General features: G+C 38.0%; 1 protein-coding gene and 1 non-coding gene across 6 annotated transcripts in view; both read right to left on the bottom strand.

Moving 5' to 3' along the window:
* USP48 (ubiquitin specific peptidase 48) overlaps nt 1-16,829 on the bottom strand; it is a 72,875-nt gene that overhangs the window by 29,111 nt on the left and 26,935 nt on the right. For 3 of the 5 annotated variants that reach the window (XM_019981965.2, XM_019981932.2, XM_019981950.2), the window contains exons 5-12: nt 16,497-16,621; nt 15,904-16,012; nt 13,612-13,745; nt 12,913-12,995; nt 7,926-8,105; nt 4,917-5,045; nt 4,087-4,236; nt 534-731 (exon numbers count right to left, since the gene is read on the bottom strand). In XM_019981965.2, coding sequence (XP_019837524.2) covers nt 534-731; nt 4,087-4,236; nt 4,917-5,045; nt 7,926-8,105; nt 12,913-12,995; nt 13,612-13,745; nt 15,904-16,012; nt 16,497-16,621 — 1,108 coding nt within the window. The remainder of the gene's footprint in view (nt 1-533; nt 732-4,086; nt 4,237-4,916; nt 5,046-7,925; nt 8,106-12,912; nt 12,996-13,611; nt 13,746-15,903; nt 16,013-16,496; nt 16,622-16,829) is intronic. The other 2 variants (XM_019981957.2, XM_019981941.2) reach the window with 1 other exon arrangement.
* LOC139179288 (small nucleolar RNA U13) lies at nt 7,644-7,740 on the bottom strand. The gene has a single exon (XR_011563656.1). It is a non-coding gene; the product is annotated as a small nucleolar RNA U13 (small nucleolar RNA).

Below are 16,829 nucleotides of genomic sequence, written 5' to 3'. Positions count from 1 at the left end.
CACAAAGTAAAACCTTTTACAAGATTTTGATGCAAGTTTTGCCAAACCACCATCAAATAATGGAGGCTGTAAATGAGGGGAGAGTGATCAATGTATCTGACAACTCTAAATGTCACGTTAATTGTTTAAGACCTTCATGTGGGTATCAACCAGACCAATACTGTGAAGGGTACTGAATAAAATAACAAAACACTACTAGATGGCTTTCTCAAATGTATCCTGTTTTGTCTGCCTTGTCAGAAAACAAAACAAAACTGAATAAGCAGTATCAGTTTCTTTTCTAATGTCGTAAATATACCATGTATAATGCTTCTTAACTTATACTTGAGGCAGCAGATCCTTTTTGCAAAGTACACGGGAGATGAGGTCTAAGCACAGTTTGAGTCAAATGATCATGGAGACCACAGGAGGAGCAGTGACGCTCCCACATCCACAACTGAGACCAGCACCGAAAACAGACAAACGCTTAAAAAGATCATGATGACGGCTTAATGCAGCGCTCCTTTTTAAGTAGAGAAGACAGCTTGAATTACCAGTTAGTCTTGGTCCTCCTCCATATCTACTGTAGAAAATGTCAGCCGCATATTCAGATATTCTCTTCATAATCGATATTTTATCAGGATGAAGCTTGTCGTGGGAACACAGGCAAGCATGATTATCAATAGGCTTGGTAGGTGTTGACTCATCCAACCACTTCTGCAGCCACTCGAGAGAGACGAATTCATAGGGCTCTGAGGAAGAAAGCAAGGGAAAGAGCCTATGTATTTTTATAGCCTTCTGACTGAATGACATTCATTTTCCTCAAAAGACAATGAAAACTCTTTCCAAAGTTAGGAGAATCAAGAAGACTCATTGTTCAGGGAAGATGTCTGATGAGTACAGCACAAAGCACCGTTTAACTACCCCTCAACTGAGTTCCAGGAGCTGTGCATGGGGCCCTGTAAGATCGGCTGGTATTATTAACCACATTCTACAAAAGAGGCTTCCACAGAGAGAAGTGTCTTGCTTGATAGCACAGCAGAGCTCTGATCAGGACACCCAAGCTTGGTGACAAGCCACACTCGAAGCTAGCTCGCAAATCACATAGCCTCACTCCCATAGTGATTTTCATAAACACTTATCATCCATGTGTGATACACAACTGAAAGTTAAAATGAGAAGTCTGACTAGGTCTTAAGTTAAAAAATTAACCTCACTCAGCTACAACTGCACAAGTCCGTTTAAACACCGGAACTTTTCTTCATCCAAGATGATACTGACATTGATTAAAAGGTAGTTGATTTCCCCACACAAATCCATATTATGTATTTCAAGAAATTAAGTTATGTTAAGCAACTTCTAGGATGAAGTGCACCAGAGTCAAATGTATCGATTCCAAAGTTGGAAAAATTAAGATACAGCCAGACACCTCAAAATGAGTTTTAATTTGGGAAAACGGAGCCCCAGAGTTCCATAAAAGCCAAAATTAAAGATAAAGGGCCAGCTTTGATTACTTACAAAGATCTCCAGTGAGTCCCAGCATAAAACATAGAAGAAAACATACAGAGGTTGAATTTATGTATTTGTATTATGATACTATTTCTGATGAGATCTGAGGGATAGACAATTCAACTCAAAAGCCCATTTTGACCAATTTCACACTTCCCTGAAATTTACAAGTCTGAAAACTAACTTCCATTTTAAGTTCAGTGTAAAACATTTCAATTTTTACAAAAACAAAATTCAGAACTGTTGGATCCCTTATTTGTGCTAAAACTGTTATCACAAACTGAGGGCCTTGCAACTGATTGGTCAGCTCTGACACAGCTGCAGAGGAAGAGCCCGGGACCGCAAGCTGAGTCCAAGTTCTGCCACCAAGAAACTGAACTTGAGCAAGTCACTTGAACTCTCCATGCTTCAGATCTTTTACTTGTAAAATGAAGGTAATAATACCTGCCTTCCACCTACCTCACAGGGATGTTGCTGAATGTAAAAGATAAGATATGTGAAGCATTTTGAGCTTTGTTGGAGGAAAAGAGATACAGAAAAGTTAATCGTATATCTGTACAATATGTAAAAGTGGAGACCTTAAGACTCAGCACAGGTAACATGACTGGGGCATTTTACAGTACATAATGGTAATGAATGATCTCTATCCAAAAGAGCAAAAAAGAAGTCTTAGCATAGCTAATCTTTTCCCAAGGAGAGTTCCCATAGGTTAAACTTTTAGCAATTTCAAGGCTATCAATACAAGATATGAAGATCAGAAGAACCTTGGAAGAGCTATATCAATTTCTACCAAGAGTCTCCTTAACTGGGGTCTACACCAAACAAAGACTCTTGGCAGTTTCTCAAAGATGTTCTCTATTATTGTGATTCCAAAGCACGGGTAATCAACTAACAAACAGGAAGAACTCTGTCAGGTTGGGATAACACACTGCATAAAAATCTCAGCATCTGATGAAGTGAGAAAACTATTAAAATATTTACCAAAGGAAAATGTATACTATGGTTCAAAGGTATTTATATACAGTTTTAAATGCCTGGATTTTAACAGGAACTTTTCTTTTGAAAAGGGATGAATCTAGAAAGACCACGGCATCAAAAATATCTTAAAGAATTTACCTAGAGATAATTTAGGATTATTAAAAAATAATTTATTTCAATTTAAATAAAAAGGGCCAAAAGCGTTCTGGTTCCTGGTGAGGTTCATATTTTATAGTAAATGACCCTTCTTTTAATATGTTCACAAAGACTTAGGAAAAAACGTAACAAGATTTGATTGGCAGCACAAAACCATGGTCATTAATTTTGAGATCGACAGTATTTTAGGAAAACATGGACTTTCTACCACGTATGCTTACTGTAAATATGAAAAATAATAAAGCTCATAACTGCAAGAGTACTGATAACATATATACATACTCGGAGAGCGTAAGTACAGGTTCTTATAGGTGGAATGAAAACAGCCAAGAGGAGTACAGTGTAAATCTGAAACGTGACATGTTTGGACCACGAGCTTTTAAAGCATGACTCAAAACCAGCACTCTAGTTCATAGACCCAGTAAGTCCTTTCTCTTGTCCTGTGAATCCAGGAAGCTATGATCAAAGTCCAGAAAACAGATTTCGAGGTACCAATTCCTTTGAATAAATTTAGAGATGTGAATTACACGTTCACTTCCAAACTGTTTCCAGTAAAATTAAGGTCAGTCTAGTTCTTTGTGATAATCCCAACTCTTGAAACAGAGTGAGAGTAACAAGTTACAAAGAAAGCTGAGAATCAAATTAAGGTACAGTTCAGACAGAACTTTTGAGAGATATTCTTTGATATTCATTTTTTGCTTAAAGTTATACCAGTAATGGAAAACTGAGATATCAAAACAACAAAACCACAAGTACAATTATGCTTGAGTATTTATTCTCTAAAATTAGTGAAATTGTCTCTTTTTTAGGTAGGAATTGGGTATGGGGAATTGCCTATGAAATGACAGAAAATATATTATTACAAATGGCATACCAGCCTTAAAAGGTTGAGGTTTCCTTTATGAGGCATTAGATAAACTTGAATAAACATACATAGTAAAAGAATGAGCTGGACTGTGTGGGATAATTCTTAAGAAATTAGGTGTCAGCAGAAAGCTTTCCTATCCTCAGACGATTTGATATTCAATTTCAGAATAATCTAACAGTACCATAAAAAGAGCACTCATATGAAAGAATGCCTGTTAATACTGCTGGCGCACAAAGCATGCAAGGAAACAGACTAGGCGAGTTGCTTCCATTGTAGCCTGATCAGATTTTTTCTTTTAAAAATAAGCTAACGTCTCACAAATTAGAGATATCTGTAAGAGTCATATATGCAGAGTGCTGACCTAAACCTCGTAATTTATTAAGAGCTTCCCATTTTTAAAAGTACATGGTAAGAGTTATACGGAAGGCTACACGTTAAGTTAACGCTGGTTTACATAGTAAGCGTTAGGGCATCAGCTGGCATTAATGGGTTATAAATAAGGAGGGGCAGAGGAACGTTTGTTCATATACATTTGTGGACATAAAAGAAACAAGGCACTTAATGGCAACAGTGCTGTCCCAGAATATCTTACAGACCAGCTCCAGCAGGTAACCTTTGGTACAGCTCCTTAACTTCTTCGTGCTTGGCTTTTCCTTTATCCACACTCTGCTTACGCATCTCGGCCATTTCCACACACCACTCCTCAAATTTGGAATTATCTCGATCCACCAGCTCCTGAAGAAAGGCTATTCAGAACAGAAAAGACAGAAAAACCTTTATCCTGTTTTCCAAAGACCAAGAACCGTGCTGAACTCTAAAGTACAACAAATACTGGTTGAGATTTGGCAGCAACTTCCCACTGCGGTTGCCCTCCTGCCTGCAGGCAGAAGTAAAGCTGAAGACAGCCCCTGATAACACCAGGGGCTCCTCAACCCGCTTCTCCATAGTATCAGCCAACTGGAAACACCCAATGGCTCAGAAACGCCACTCAAAACAAACGGTGCCACAGAGCACAGCACAGTATTAGGTAAAGTGACAACTAAAGACTGCCTTCAGGCAAGCAGCAGCTCTTCCTTTTTTTAAAAAAATTAAACCTAGAAGATTTATAAGTGGCTAAACCCACAACTGCTTTACAAGCTGAACAAAACACAATGGAACTGCTCTTTAAATTCGTCCTTATTATCCAAGGGCATTTCTTTCATTGCTTTTGCTTTTCTTTAGGAGGTCAGTGGAACAGCTCTGTGAAAGCCTCCTTTATTTTAAAAATTCATCACTTTAAATCAAATTTATGATTATATGCACTTTTACCACTTACCATATACACAGTCAACCTATCGTAACAGATAAAGGTCACCTGTTCTAATCATTGATCTTGGAGCAAGGTATTCAGAAACCTTTGCCTTAAGTAACCCTGAAAGCTGCGTACCTGGCACCTGAATGGGCGTGCCGGGCCTTTCCCGGGTCTGCAGCCTATAAACCAGCATGTAGGCGTTCCGGGAGCAGTGGGCTCCTCTGCCACACTTAGGCTTCCGTGTCTGGGACTTGGCAGGCTCTGCTGAGGTGAGAGAGATGAAAAGGTGATTAAATTACAATTCCTATCATTTGTTCATTCTTTTGTAGGGGAGAGAAAGCAGTGGGGGTGGTGGTGGTCATAGATAACAATTTCTAAAATACAAGCTAAAAACACATTAAAAGGCAATGTAAATTTTGCAGGCTGGATACATTTTTGAATGTTTATTAACCCCCAGTGCCTGCCATATTCCATTTGTAAAAGCTGCAAAGAAGGTACTGTTTTTCACAATGACTAACCTGAAGCAAATATATAGATTTTATTTTCCTGTTGGTCTTAAATTACAAAAATAAATCTAGGCTTAACTGCACAAAGAAATAAAATGAAATGTTTCCTCCCCCCTCCCCAAATGAAATGAAATGCTAAGATGAGCCACTAATCCCTATGAATTCAGAAGCAGAGAACGTTAGTGTTTTACATGGCATGTATATCACATGAAGGTGGCCTTCAAACTAAGTTTGATTATCCCAGGATAACTTTCTAACGGGGAGGAGGGCATGGACAGTTCTGAGGAAATCAAGAACCAGATCCTCAACTGCCAGTGTACTTTTCTAAAATTGCTGAGGTTCCACTGATGGTTTCTACTTCTCCTTTCAGTCATCCGTCTCCCACTTTACAAAAGAAAGATATAAGCTCCTATCCTGTGACAAGTCTTATCAAAAGATTTATTCACAGTAAAATTTCGTTGCGTTCAATCCTTTTAAAACCTGTATTGGTTTTATCGAATATATAGGAATATTTATTTAAAACAAACAAACAAAAAAACCTCAGAACACTTTCTAGCTTTTCGGAGCTTTACAGTTACAGAAAACTTATAATATTCCATCAGAACAAAATTCTCTAGGGTCAGTGTGATGGAAGCACTAGTACAGGACAAAGAGGAAGTATTAAAAAAAATACTGTTATTAAAAAAATATCAGTTCATGTAACTTTGAAAAGAATGATGGGGATGCATGGAATCTTTATGTTATATAATTTCATTTGGATACAAGAGTAATAATGCTGCAGTTTGTTTCAGTATTTATAATTTGTCAGAAGTTACATTATTGGGAGCTACATAAATTTACAATGAAAAATCCTGGATTTTAAAGTGTGCAGTGAAACACCAAAGTTGTTCAATATTTCTCAGAGAATCAGGAGCAAAAAAGCTTAAAGACTACAGTAGTAGGGAATTAAAAATCTCAGCATGTAAAAGGAAAACCTGTTGGTCATTTCTAACTAAAAACTATTAACATTTAAGATGTTCATTAACTTGTGTAAGGTGGAATATAAAATGATTCATAAACGTTCACAAGAGAATATAAGAATGAATGACTAATGGAATTTAATAAGGATTTTCTATTTTTGATAAAACAGATAAAAGCAGCAATGTAAGCTGCATATAATGAGGCATTAAAATACTGGAATGGGATCCTAACATGTAGGGTCTCTTCCTCTTGAAATGTTCTAAAATTTAAGACTACCTATATGGAGAGCCTTAACAATGCTTTTAATCCTACGATTTTCTTACTAAAAATGAAACAGATCAAGAAAACTCAGTAAAGAACAGTTAAATAATAAAAAAAAAGAACAGTTAAATAAAACTAAAGTTTAATTATTCACAATTTAAAGCTAAATGTCAATTTTGTTCCTATTAAGAATATCACAATAAGAAAAAATATAAGCAAATGTTAACTAAGGGCCTGAGTATTATGCAGGTGAAGTGGGAGCAACATTGCTATGTATCTAAAACGTGACTTAAAATTAGGAAACACTTGTAGCATCACACCTGGGTGGAGCACTACTCACAAAGCTAAGTCCAGCACACCTCCCACTTTCACTTTCAAGCTCTATGGAGGTACAACTGATGAACAAAAAGTGTACATAAAAAAAAAAAGAAAATATTCATTCAAATTACAATATAGCCACTACATGACTACCTGCAGCAAAATTCCCTACGCCTTCCTCGAAAGCCAGTGTCAACTGCCGTGGTCCTCCACTTGGGCAAGTGGTATTGATCCTTACGAAAGGACAGTGGCGGGAGACACCCACCTATTCCCATTCCTTTTCCCTTTCTGCATCTCATAGTCCAAGTGACAAGCAGTAAGAAAGTGATTAAAACTTCAGCCAAGATGGCTCCTATCGGAAGACCTGTCCACTCCGTTAGACAATAAACGGGTATTTAGCCCACGAAAACCAAGGTGATCAGAACTATATACTAGAAACTATTTCAGGAAGCACCCTTTATAGCACATCTCATTACCATGGAACAATAAGCAGCTTAATCCCCACAGAGGCATGGCTCCACACTCTAGGGTTGGGCTAAGATACTTAACAGTGAAGGGGAGATGCTGTTCAGAGAACAAAGTTCCCCTACTATTACTTCTCAAAAATATATGTCCTGACCCAGAGAAATATATAGTCCTGATCCTACTATATTAAATCTACTACTCATAGTTTTTAGCTTAATACTTACCACCCTCTTTCCTAGCTGCCCACAATTAACCTGTTAATTGAAAATGAAACATACGCCTTCAGACTGTACTAAAAACAGGACATTATGGAACCATCCCTGGAGCAAAATCACTTTTTCCTTTTTTGTCATGTCAGATGGGTAATGTGCCAGTGTCGTAACAAGGTCTGCACGAATCACGCAATAGCGTGAACACCCAATCATCACGCTCATGAACTACAAAAGGATCCAAAATCACTTTTTGAAAAAATCCAAGCATTGCTATGAAAGTTCAGAGATTTCACGTGTTTAAGAAATGCAAATAGCATTGATAGTCCATAACAATCTTGGGCCATAATAATTTCTCACAGACATTTTTGTTAAAAAAAATAAAATTATATTTTAAAAGGGCACTCACAACTTAAAGGTTTTACCTAGATCTTCCTCAATCCCTAGTTGTAATTTCTTCCCCTCCATCTTTTCTATGTCTTCATCATTAAACTTATACCATTCGCCAGACTGTGGATCCTTCACGTGGGCAATGTAGTGGCCAGAATAAGCACTCACTCCTCTGTGTATGAGGACCGCGCTGAGTTCATACACATAGGACCCACCTAGGGAAGGAGAAGGGGAAAAAGTGAAAGAAAGTTTAGATGACAGTATTTCTTCTTACATCCTGAGCCTGCACTGTAACGATTACAATTCTTTATGCATCCAGTAGAACCCAAAACAGGTCACCTTAGATTTAAAAAATTTAGTCTCATAAAATAACGTGGTAGTCATTGTTTTTATCACCTCTCTGTGTCAACTCTCTACTCCCTCTGCAATATGTACAGATCCAAAGCTACAGCATTCTGGGCACGTAAGGGTTACAAAGTCATTCTGTAGTATACTTCCCCTTATGCACTAACAGACCGAGCCATATGCTTACCAAGAATCAGTTGTTCATATTTTCATAATGAACAATCAAATTGTTCATATTTCCTAACTTCTTACAAAAATTAACTACACACAAACTAGTAAGATTTGAATGCAAAATCGAAAAACTACTATTTCTAGAAAAAAAGAGAATTAAAAAAAAATTAGATATAAGTCATTAAGGAAAATTGCTTTCAAAATAGGTGTAGATAAGAGAATTCCCCGGCAGTCCAGTGGTTAGGACTCTGCGCTCTCACTGCCGAAGGTGATTTTTGGATCACTGGTCAAGGGACGAAGGTCCCACAAGCCACAGAGATGCTAAGCCCATGTGCACCACAACCACAGAGCCCAGGCCCCACAACAGAGACCCAGTGTAATGCCCCCCAAAAGTCCTGAAATAACCCATGGAACTAGTCATGGATGTCTCCACTAAAAATAAACAAGTAAAAACTGGCCAGGTTCTTACAGCATGCGTGAGCAAGGGGACCTTGCACTGAACTTGGTCTGCAATGATACCTAACCCATAGGGACCCCAGGAGCCTGGCAGAAAGAAACCTAAGGTCTCTCTGGAGGAGGTGGCTTCATTTCAGCCCTAAGTGAATCGCCACAAAAAATTTTACAGGGACTTCCTGTTGGTCCAATGGTTAAGACTCTGCTTCCGCTGCGGGGGGGAGGAAGGGGGGTGGGCAGGCGTGCTCAGATTCAACCCCTGGTGGGGGAACAAAGATCCCACGTGTCACACAGTGCAACAAAAAGTAAAAAATAAAAATACCATAAAAAATTTTCCAGAGATAACCAGGTACAGAAGAACTGGTAACATTAAAATAACCAAATGGGACAGCAAAAAGAAACTTACATAATACTCCAACAATGTCAGTCATGGATTATAAAATTAGGCTTCTATGTTTAGAGAAATGAGAAACTTGAAAATATAGGCAAGTGACAGGAAACTTTAATAAAAGTGATGCAAATTTTAATCAGAGAATTTTAAGAGTGTAAATTAACAAGAGTGTAAACAGATGAACTGATCCAGTTAAAAGAACAAAATTGTTTAATTAGATTTTGTTCATAAAAATTTGAAATTCTTCAAAATACAGACAGACACACCAATGATGTTTTTCTCCAGCCACCAATGGCCCAGATGAACAAGCAGAGGAGGCAGGTTGAGATTAAACAATGGGTTAGGCTTCACCTGGCAATATCCCAGGAGGCGGAAGGGTAAACTACACTATAATGCTTCGGGGTACAAGTTTATATAGCAAAATGCTAAAGCCAAAACATAAAAAAAGTAGTGACTGCCAGACAACTCAGACTAATGGCTCTATTTCAGGAGGAAGGAGATTGCAACCAGGTGGGTCACACAGGCGGGAGTGGGTGGTACTCAGGAAGATATTCACTTCGTGATAATTCTCTGAACCATTTATTTCTGTATTTTAATTTTTATGGATGCCTTCTATTTTATCATTTTTAAAAGAGGAAAATAGAGTGGAACAAGATATACGGTATTTAAATTATAGAAAGACAAGGTAGGTTATGACCTTCAGAAGGGCTGAGGGAGGGTGAAGACAAAATCACTGAAGGAGAGAGGTCGTTATCAGGTCAGCTGAAGACTGTCTACAGCAGCGGCACTCAGCAGTATCCCTCAAATTATTAATGAAGACAACAAATCACAGAAGTATTAGCAGTAACTATGACTATTACCAATAGATACAAGTTTTTATTGTCATATTATCACTGTGCAGATAACCTGATTTTAGTTATCAATTCATTAAAAAAAAAGAGTACAGAATTAAAATTCCAACTTTATGAAAATCCTTAAGCTGTGGGTTTCTCGGGCAATTTAAAAGATCATTTATTTCTTCTAAGTTTTTTTGTATGGTATGAGAATAGAAAAGGAACTGATGTTTGTCTGGCATATCTATTCCCATTTAAAGGGCTTCTCTGGTAGCTCAGCTGGTAAAGAATCCACCTGCAATGCAGGAGATCCCGGTTTGACTCCTGGGTCAGGAAGATGTGCTGGAGAAGGGAAAGCCTACCCACTCCAGTATTCTCAGGTTTCCCTCCTGGCTCAGCTGGTAGAGAATCCGCCTGCAATGTGGGAGACCTGGATTCGATCCCTGGGTTAGGAAGATCCCCTGAAAAAGGGAAAACCTCCCCACTCCAGTATTCTGGCCTTGAGACTTCCATGGACTATACAGTCCACAGGGTTGCAAAGAGTCGGACATGACTGAGCAACTCTGACTTCACTTCTATTACTGTATTACAAATCTGTCTTAGTATTTTGATAACTACATTTAAGTGGTTTCTTCCAAAAGTCTATGAATTTTGTTAAGACTTAATGTTGTCTATAGGGTATTAAAATCCCCAAGTAATATCACAAGAGTTAAGATAGTAAGCTGCTGAATATTCAAGGTATGAGAATCCCTCAGTCTACACATCTGTGTATCTGCAGGTTCACTATTTAAAAAAATAAATTCTCCTTTTAAAAACATATCACCTTTTTAGATCTATCTTTTCTGTTTTGTGTGGATATATGTGTGCAGACACATAGGAATAAGAATACAGGAAAAATAAAAAACTATGAAAGTGGAAGCATCATTCTTTACAGTATGAATTGGACAAATATATAATAAACTGAATCATGATAAGAACTATTCGAAATCATACACTGGAGTCAAGGAAAGGAATAATTTGGGAATTCCCTGACAGTCCAGTGGCTAGGATTCACAGCTTTCACTGCAGTAGCCCAGAGTTCAATTCCTGAATCCTCTGTGAGGGAACTAAGGTCCTACAAGTGGCAAGAAAAAAAAAAAGGTAAGGAATAATTTGTACATTTCCTACATTCCTAACCCCCAAGAAACCACTAAGTAACCAGGCTTCTCTAATTTCAAATAATTGACTATGTAAAGGAGGCAGGAAGCAAACTACTGTAGACAGTGAACTACTGCTGAGTTTATTCGATCAGGCAGACGGAACGGTAACCAGGCACCGCGTGCAGCAGCTCTCCTCTCCCCAGCTCTGAGTGTGGTGTGGGGGAGCGCCGTGGCGGCCTCCACCGCCGCCCTCAGGCTTCCGCTGGCTGTGGCGGGCGGGGGCTGCTCTTGGCGTGCCGGCTTCTCACGGCAGTGGCGCTCTTGCTGTGAAGCATGAGCTCTGGGCGCACAAGTTTCAGGACTTGTGGTACGAGGGCCTAGCTGCTCCACAGCATGTGGGATCTTCCCAGACCAGGGATCGAACTGATGTCCCTTGTATTGCAAGGCGGATTCTTAACCACTGGACCACCAGGGAAACCCCACAGGTATAAATTTTAAACTCCAGTATACTGAGTAGAGAGTATCATGCATTTTAAGGCTTAAATATCACTTCCCCACCTTCCCAATCATTTCTTTTGAAGGTTTTAGACTATGGCTTGCCACCAGAACCTTTTTATGGAGAGAGGTTATGATATAACTTCTGTATTAAAAATTTCACAAACATTAACATCAATCTTAGAAGTAAAACGGTCCATCCAGTAAGGGCAGGAGAGAAACAAACGGCAAGATACTTTTCTCTAACAAGGATCATCCTGTTTACTAAGGTGACTACCACCAAAGAAGAAAGTAATTACATTACAGCATAAATATTGCAACTAGGCCATCTAATGTTTCTGATAAAATGTTTTTTAAAACCATGAATGGAGGCAATGTGGAAATCCTTAATTTTATGAGGAATTACAGATATAGTAGTGAGGCTAACAAAGGCTTACTTTGCCAACAAAGGTCCATCCAGTCAAGGCTATGGTTTTTCCAGTGGTCATGTATGGATGTGAGAGTTGGACTATAAAGAAAGCTGAGTGACGAAGAATTGATGATTTTGACCTGTGGTGTTGGAGAAGACTCTTGAGAGTCCCTTGGACTGCAAGGAGATCCAACCAGTCCATCCTAAAGGAAATCAGTCCTGGGTGTTCATTGGAAAGACTGATGTTGAAGCTGAAACTCCAATACTCTGGCCACCTGATTGGAAGAACTGACTCACTGGAAAAGACCCTGATGCTGGGAAAGACTGAAGGCGGGAGGAGACGGGGACAACAGAGGATGAGATGGTTGGATGGCATCACTGACTCTATGGACATGAGTCTGAGTAAACTCCGGGAGTTGGTGATGAACAGGGAGGCCTGGCATGCTGCAGTCCATGGGGTCGCAAAGAGTTGGACACGACCGAGTGACTGAACTGAACTGAAATGAGGCTAAGGCAACAAGAGTGAGTTCAGGAATAGCAAAGTAGTTTATTCTTTATTCTTTTATATCCTTAATTATATAGACATTGATGAACCATCTAATCTTTGTTATGTACTCACTCATAGAAAATAAAAATAACCTCTCGACTCACCTAAAACGCCTTTGTTCTCAGACTGGCAAATAAAATTTAGTGGTAAACTCCTATTCTGTACTCAACACAAGTGGAGTTGATCACAAGTTACAGTCTCTGAGCATTATAATTATCACTGCTTGGTAAAAATATTACCTTTGTGTTCCACATACGGTTCCATATCCAAAATTTCTGAGAAGCCAATGTAGGTATTCAGCTTTTTCTTATGTCCAGTTTGCCTAACCAAGAAGAAAGCTAATTATAATTATATTTAAAACAACCATAAAACAATGTGTAAGTTCTACTGGCTTATTTAAATAAAATAAACTGGGGAGTAGCTAGGTAGATTTCTTTTTACAATCTTGCTCAAAACATGTCACTGATTTGGATAATAAATAATCAACAAGCTAAAAAGTATGAATTTAAAGAGCTAATTCCAAACAGCGCATTTCCAGACATTTTAATACAAAAGAAAACACACATGTTCCAGCTATACAGAAGAAATGCGCATGTTAAAAAAAAATTGCCTGATTTTAATTATAAAAGATCTATTTCCATGGGAATGGGGGTTGCACTGTTGTGAATAGAAAATTTACTCAACTTCTTATACAATAACATAAAACATTAAGGTAATTGATACATAAATGTCTGCTTTTCCTTTGCAGTTTTAAGTAATTTTACAGAAAAATAAGGATTCTCTACTTCTCTAGTTCTTAATTATGACAGGCTCCATCTATAACTTTCATCCTCAAATCTAAAGTTTCAAATTAAAAGCATTTTTCTATCATATCTATGGTAAAATCTGTACATTAGTCCACAGTGAGCAGCCCAACACTACAACTCGCACGTATTTACCTGTCAAAGACAAAACGCATCAGCTGTAAGTTCAGAGTACAAGGGAGACTAAGGAGTCGGATCTTCCTTGTCGCGTTCTGCTTGCTTTGACAGTTTTCACAAAAGTATCGATTGTCTCCTTCTAATTTTTCTTCCTGATCAGGAATAGGCACATTAGTTTAAAAAAAAAAAAAGATTTTTGTTTAATGATCAAAACTCTGATGCAAATTACAATTTCACTTTAGCTAACAGTTTTTACTCAAGCTGTTAAGATCAGGTCATTATAAATAATGAAGGACACACAAGATTAAGTTAGATTAGCAATGATGTTATTAACTTGTATACAATGATTTAAAACTGATGTTTCTTTCTGAAATGCATGATTTTAAAAATGCTTGGGTTTTAGGTCTTTTTTTCCTGGTAATCCCGTTTCTGGGAATTGAAGGAAATAGGTTTAAAAAAGAAATCATATGTACTTTAATGCAGCAAAATTAATTTTAAAACAGTGAAAATGGGCGGAAAATACCTACAGGCACCAAATATGAAACTGTATATGCAAATTTCACACGCACACACAGTTAAAATTACTGAACTGCCTTCATTACACAAAACTAAAAGTGCAGAAAAACTCAATGCCGAAGCGAACGGTGGTTTATTCTTAAGTGTTTCATGTTTCCGTATCAGCTTTGTTACAGATTACACTTCAGTACAGTGATACCACTTATTCCTTTGCTCCAGCGTGACACTCTCCCGTTTTCTTCACTCATATCCCCCTCAGCGTCTGACTAGCTGCTCCCCTGTCCCCATCTCTTAATGTTCAAATGTCCCAGGGCTCAGTCTTGGTCTTTACCTCTCTCATGCCCCTGTGATTTTACCATGCCCTGACGTTTTGACCCTGAACCCTATCAAATCTAACATGCCCCAGTGCAGACTCCTACTTCCTCTCCCAAACTTGCTCCTCCCCCCTCCTTCACATCTCAGTCACGCCAACTCCATTCTAGTTCTTGAGGACAAAACCTTAGTAATCCTTGACTCCTCTTTTTCTCCATATCCAGTCGGCAAATTTCTTCAGCTCTACTTTGAAAAATCCGAACACTTCTTATCATCTCTTCAGTTAACCCTTGGTCCAAGTCACCATCGACTCCTTCTGTTTGCCCTTGCCTCACTGTTAGCCTCTTCTCAAGACAGTACTCAAAGTTTTCCTGTTGAAACAGATTACATTGCGTACAGCCCTTGAGGGCATTGTATTTCACGCAAACTTCTGACAAAGGTCCTCCAGGACCTTCGTGCCTCTCCAATATGGCCCTTAGTCATCTCTACTATGACATCTTCTATCATTTCCCCCCGTCTATTTATTTCAACCACACCGTTCTCCTTGCTGCTCCTCTAGCCTGTAGACATATTCTTATCATATGCTCTGAACCTGTTATTTCATCTTCTCCCCTATTCTTGGACAACTCACTACTCCACTTTTTACCACCCTTCCACATTCTCCATGCCCTGCTTTAGTTTTCTTCATTGCACTTATTACAGGTGACACATTAAATATTTTTCTTCTATTTACTTTATTGTTCCTTGTTGCTCCCCATACCACTACATTATAAGCTTTCTTAAAGGCAAAAATGTTTGTCTGCCTCATTCACGATGGTTACTCCCAAAAGTGGAAACACTGCCTGAACACTGTAAAAGTCAATATTTAGCTGAATGAATCCAATAAATGAGTACTTCAAACATGCTGATGGTTGTGCCAAAAAAAAAAAGTAAGAAAAGTACAAAAATATTTTAAGAAAGGAAGCTATATAATAAGCTTATCTACTATGCCAGCTGTCTGTTCCTACATGATTACAAAGGTTTCTGATTAGCAACTTTTCCACTCTGAACAAAAGAGAACCATTTCCTTGTCTCTACATAAATCTAAACACACAAAGAGAGAAACATGGAGTGGAGGGGCTGAAGAGGGGTTATATTTTGATGTAAAAAATTACATTCAACACTTTCTATTTCTCATTAAGTGAAAAGGTAAATTAATTTTATGTTAACATAGCTTACACTTTCTTATTCTACTATACCCCAATCACACAAGCTTTTATACATACATAATTCTACATATAAAATAACCTGACATAGCCAAAAATTACGTTAAAGGTGCTTCTGTACTTTTTAACTTACAAAGTTTCTTCTAAATCATTACATAAACAGTTCATATGGAGAAAAAGTTAAAATAATGAATTTATCCATTAAATCAAAAGGACATTCAGAGCAGTATTTAACTGTTAAGGAGCAGAAATAACATATATGCCAAAATCTGAATACCTTCAAAAATTCCGAGATACAATCTGTTAACTGTTTGTGGCCTTGGATATTTAACTCCAGTTCATAAAATTTTGATAAAAGCTTAGATTCTCTGCCACACTGGTTGCAGCTATAATAAAACAGAGTGAGAACATTATGATTAGAGTGGGAAAAGCAGTAAGGTTTTACTGTACTATAACCTGAAGATACAGAAAGAAACATTACCTTAATTCTTTCACTGACATTTCCTACACTATGTATACTCAAAAATAAAACAAAGTGATTGATGAGGCCATGCATCTTATGATTAGGAAAATGTTCAAGAGTTATTTTACTTTTGGTACTGAGTAGGCTCCAATTTTACTCTTGTCAGCTCACACCACAGCCATAAAATAAACAGCAAGAGCTCAGACAGTTTCCAACACCTGGATAGGTTCAATTGCAATTACCAAGTCAGTTGTTTACATGTGCCCATAGAGACATATTACTATAAATATCTCAGGTCCCATACTAAGCCACTAAAGCCACACCGTGGACCTGAAGTCAAAATTACAAAACAGATAAGCAACCGCCTCAGAATAAAACGTATCATGAAAAAGCGGAAACACACTTACACAGTTACATAAGCATATTCCCCACAGAACTGCTGTTGGACAATGTTCCTCACATCGGGATTCTTTTGTTTAGACAAAGTATCTTCCAAAAGAGACATAAAGAGCTTTGAAAATTCTTGGGCATCCTACAATACAGGTTTGAGTTAATTAAAAAAAAAAAAAAAATCCATACCTTGCTTTTCAATTTCTGTTACAAACAGTAGTAAGTAAAATAACCCAGAAGCTGTCTGTACTTAGAACTTAAAATTTCTGAAAAAGGACTACAGCAATGTTGAATCCATTTTGTGCCCACATACGAATTTTCAGAGATGGAATCAAGGAAAATGTGTAATA

This window comes from Bos indicus, chromosome 2, assembly GCF_029378745.1.
Source record: "Bos indicus isolate NIAB-ARS_2022 breed Sahiwal x Tharparkar chromosome 2, NIAB-ARS_B.indTharparkar_mat_pri_1.0, whole genome shotgun sequence".
Taxonomy (NCBI): domain Eukaryota; kingdom Metazoa; phylum Chordata; class Mammalia; order Artiodactyla; family Bovidae; genus Bos; species Bos indicus.
The sequence above is the reverse complement of the archived record's forward strand: the minus strand, read 5'-3'. Positions and strand labels throughout refer to the sequence as shown.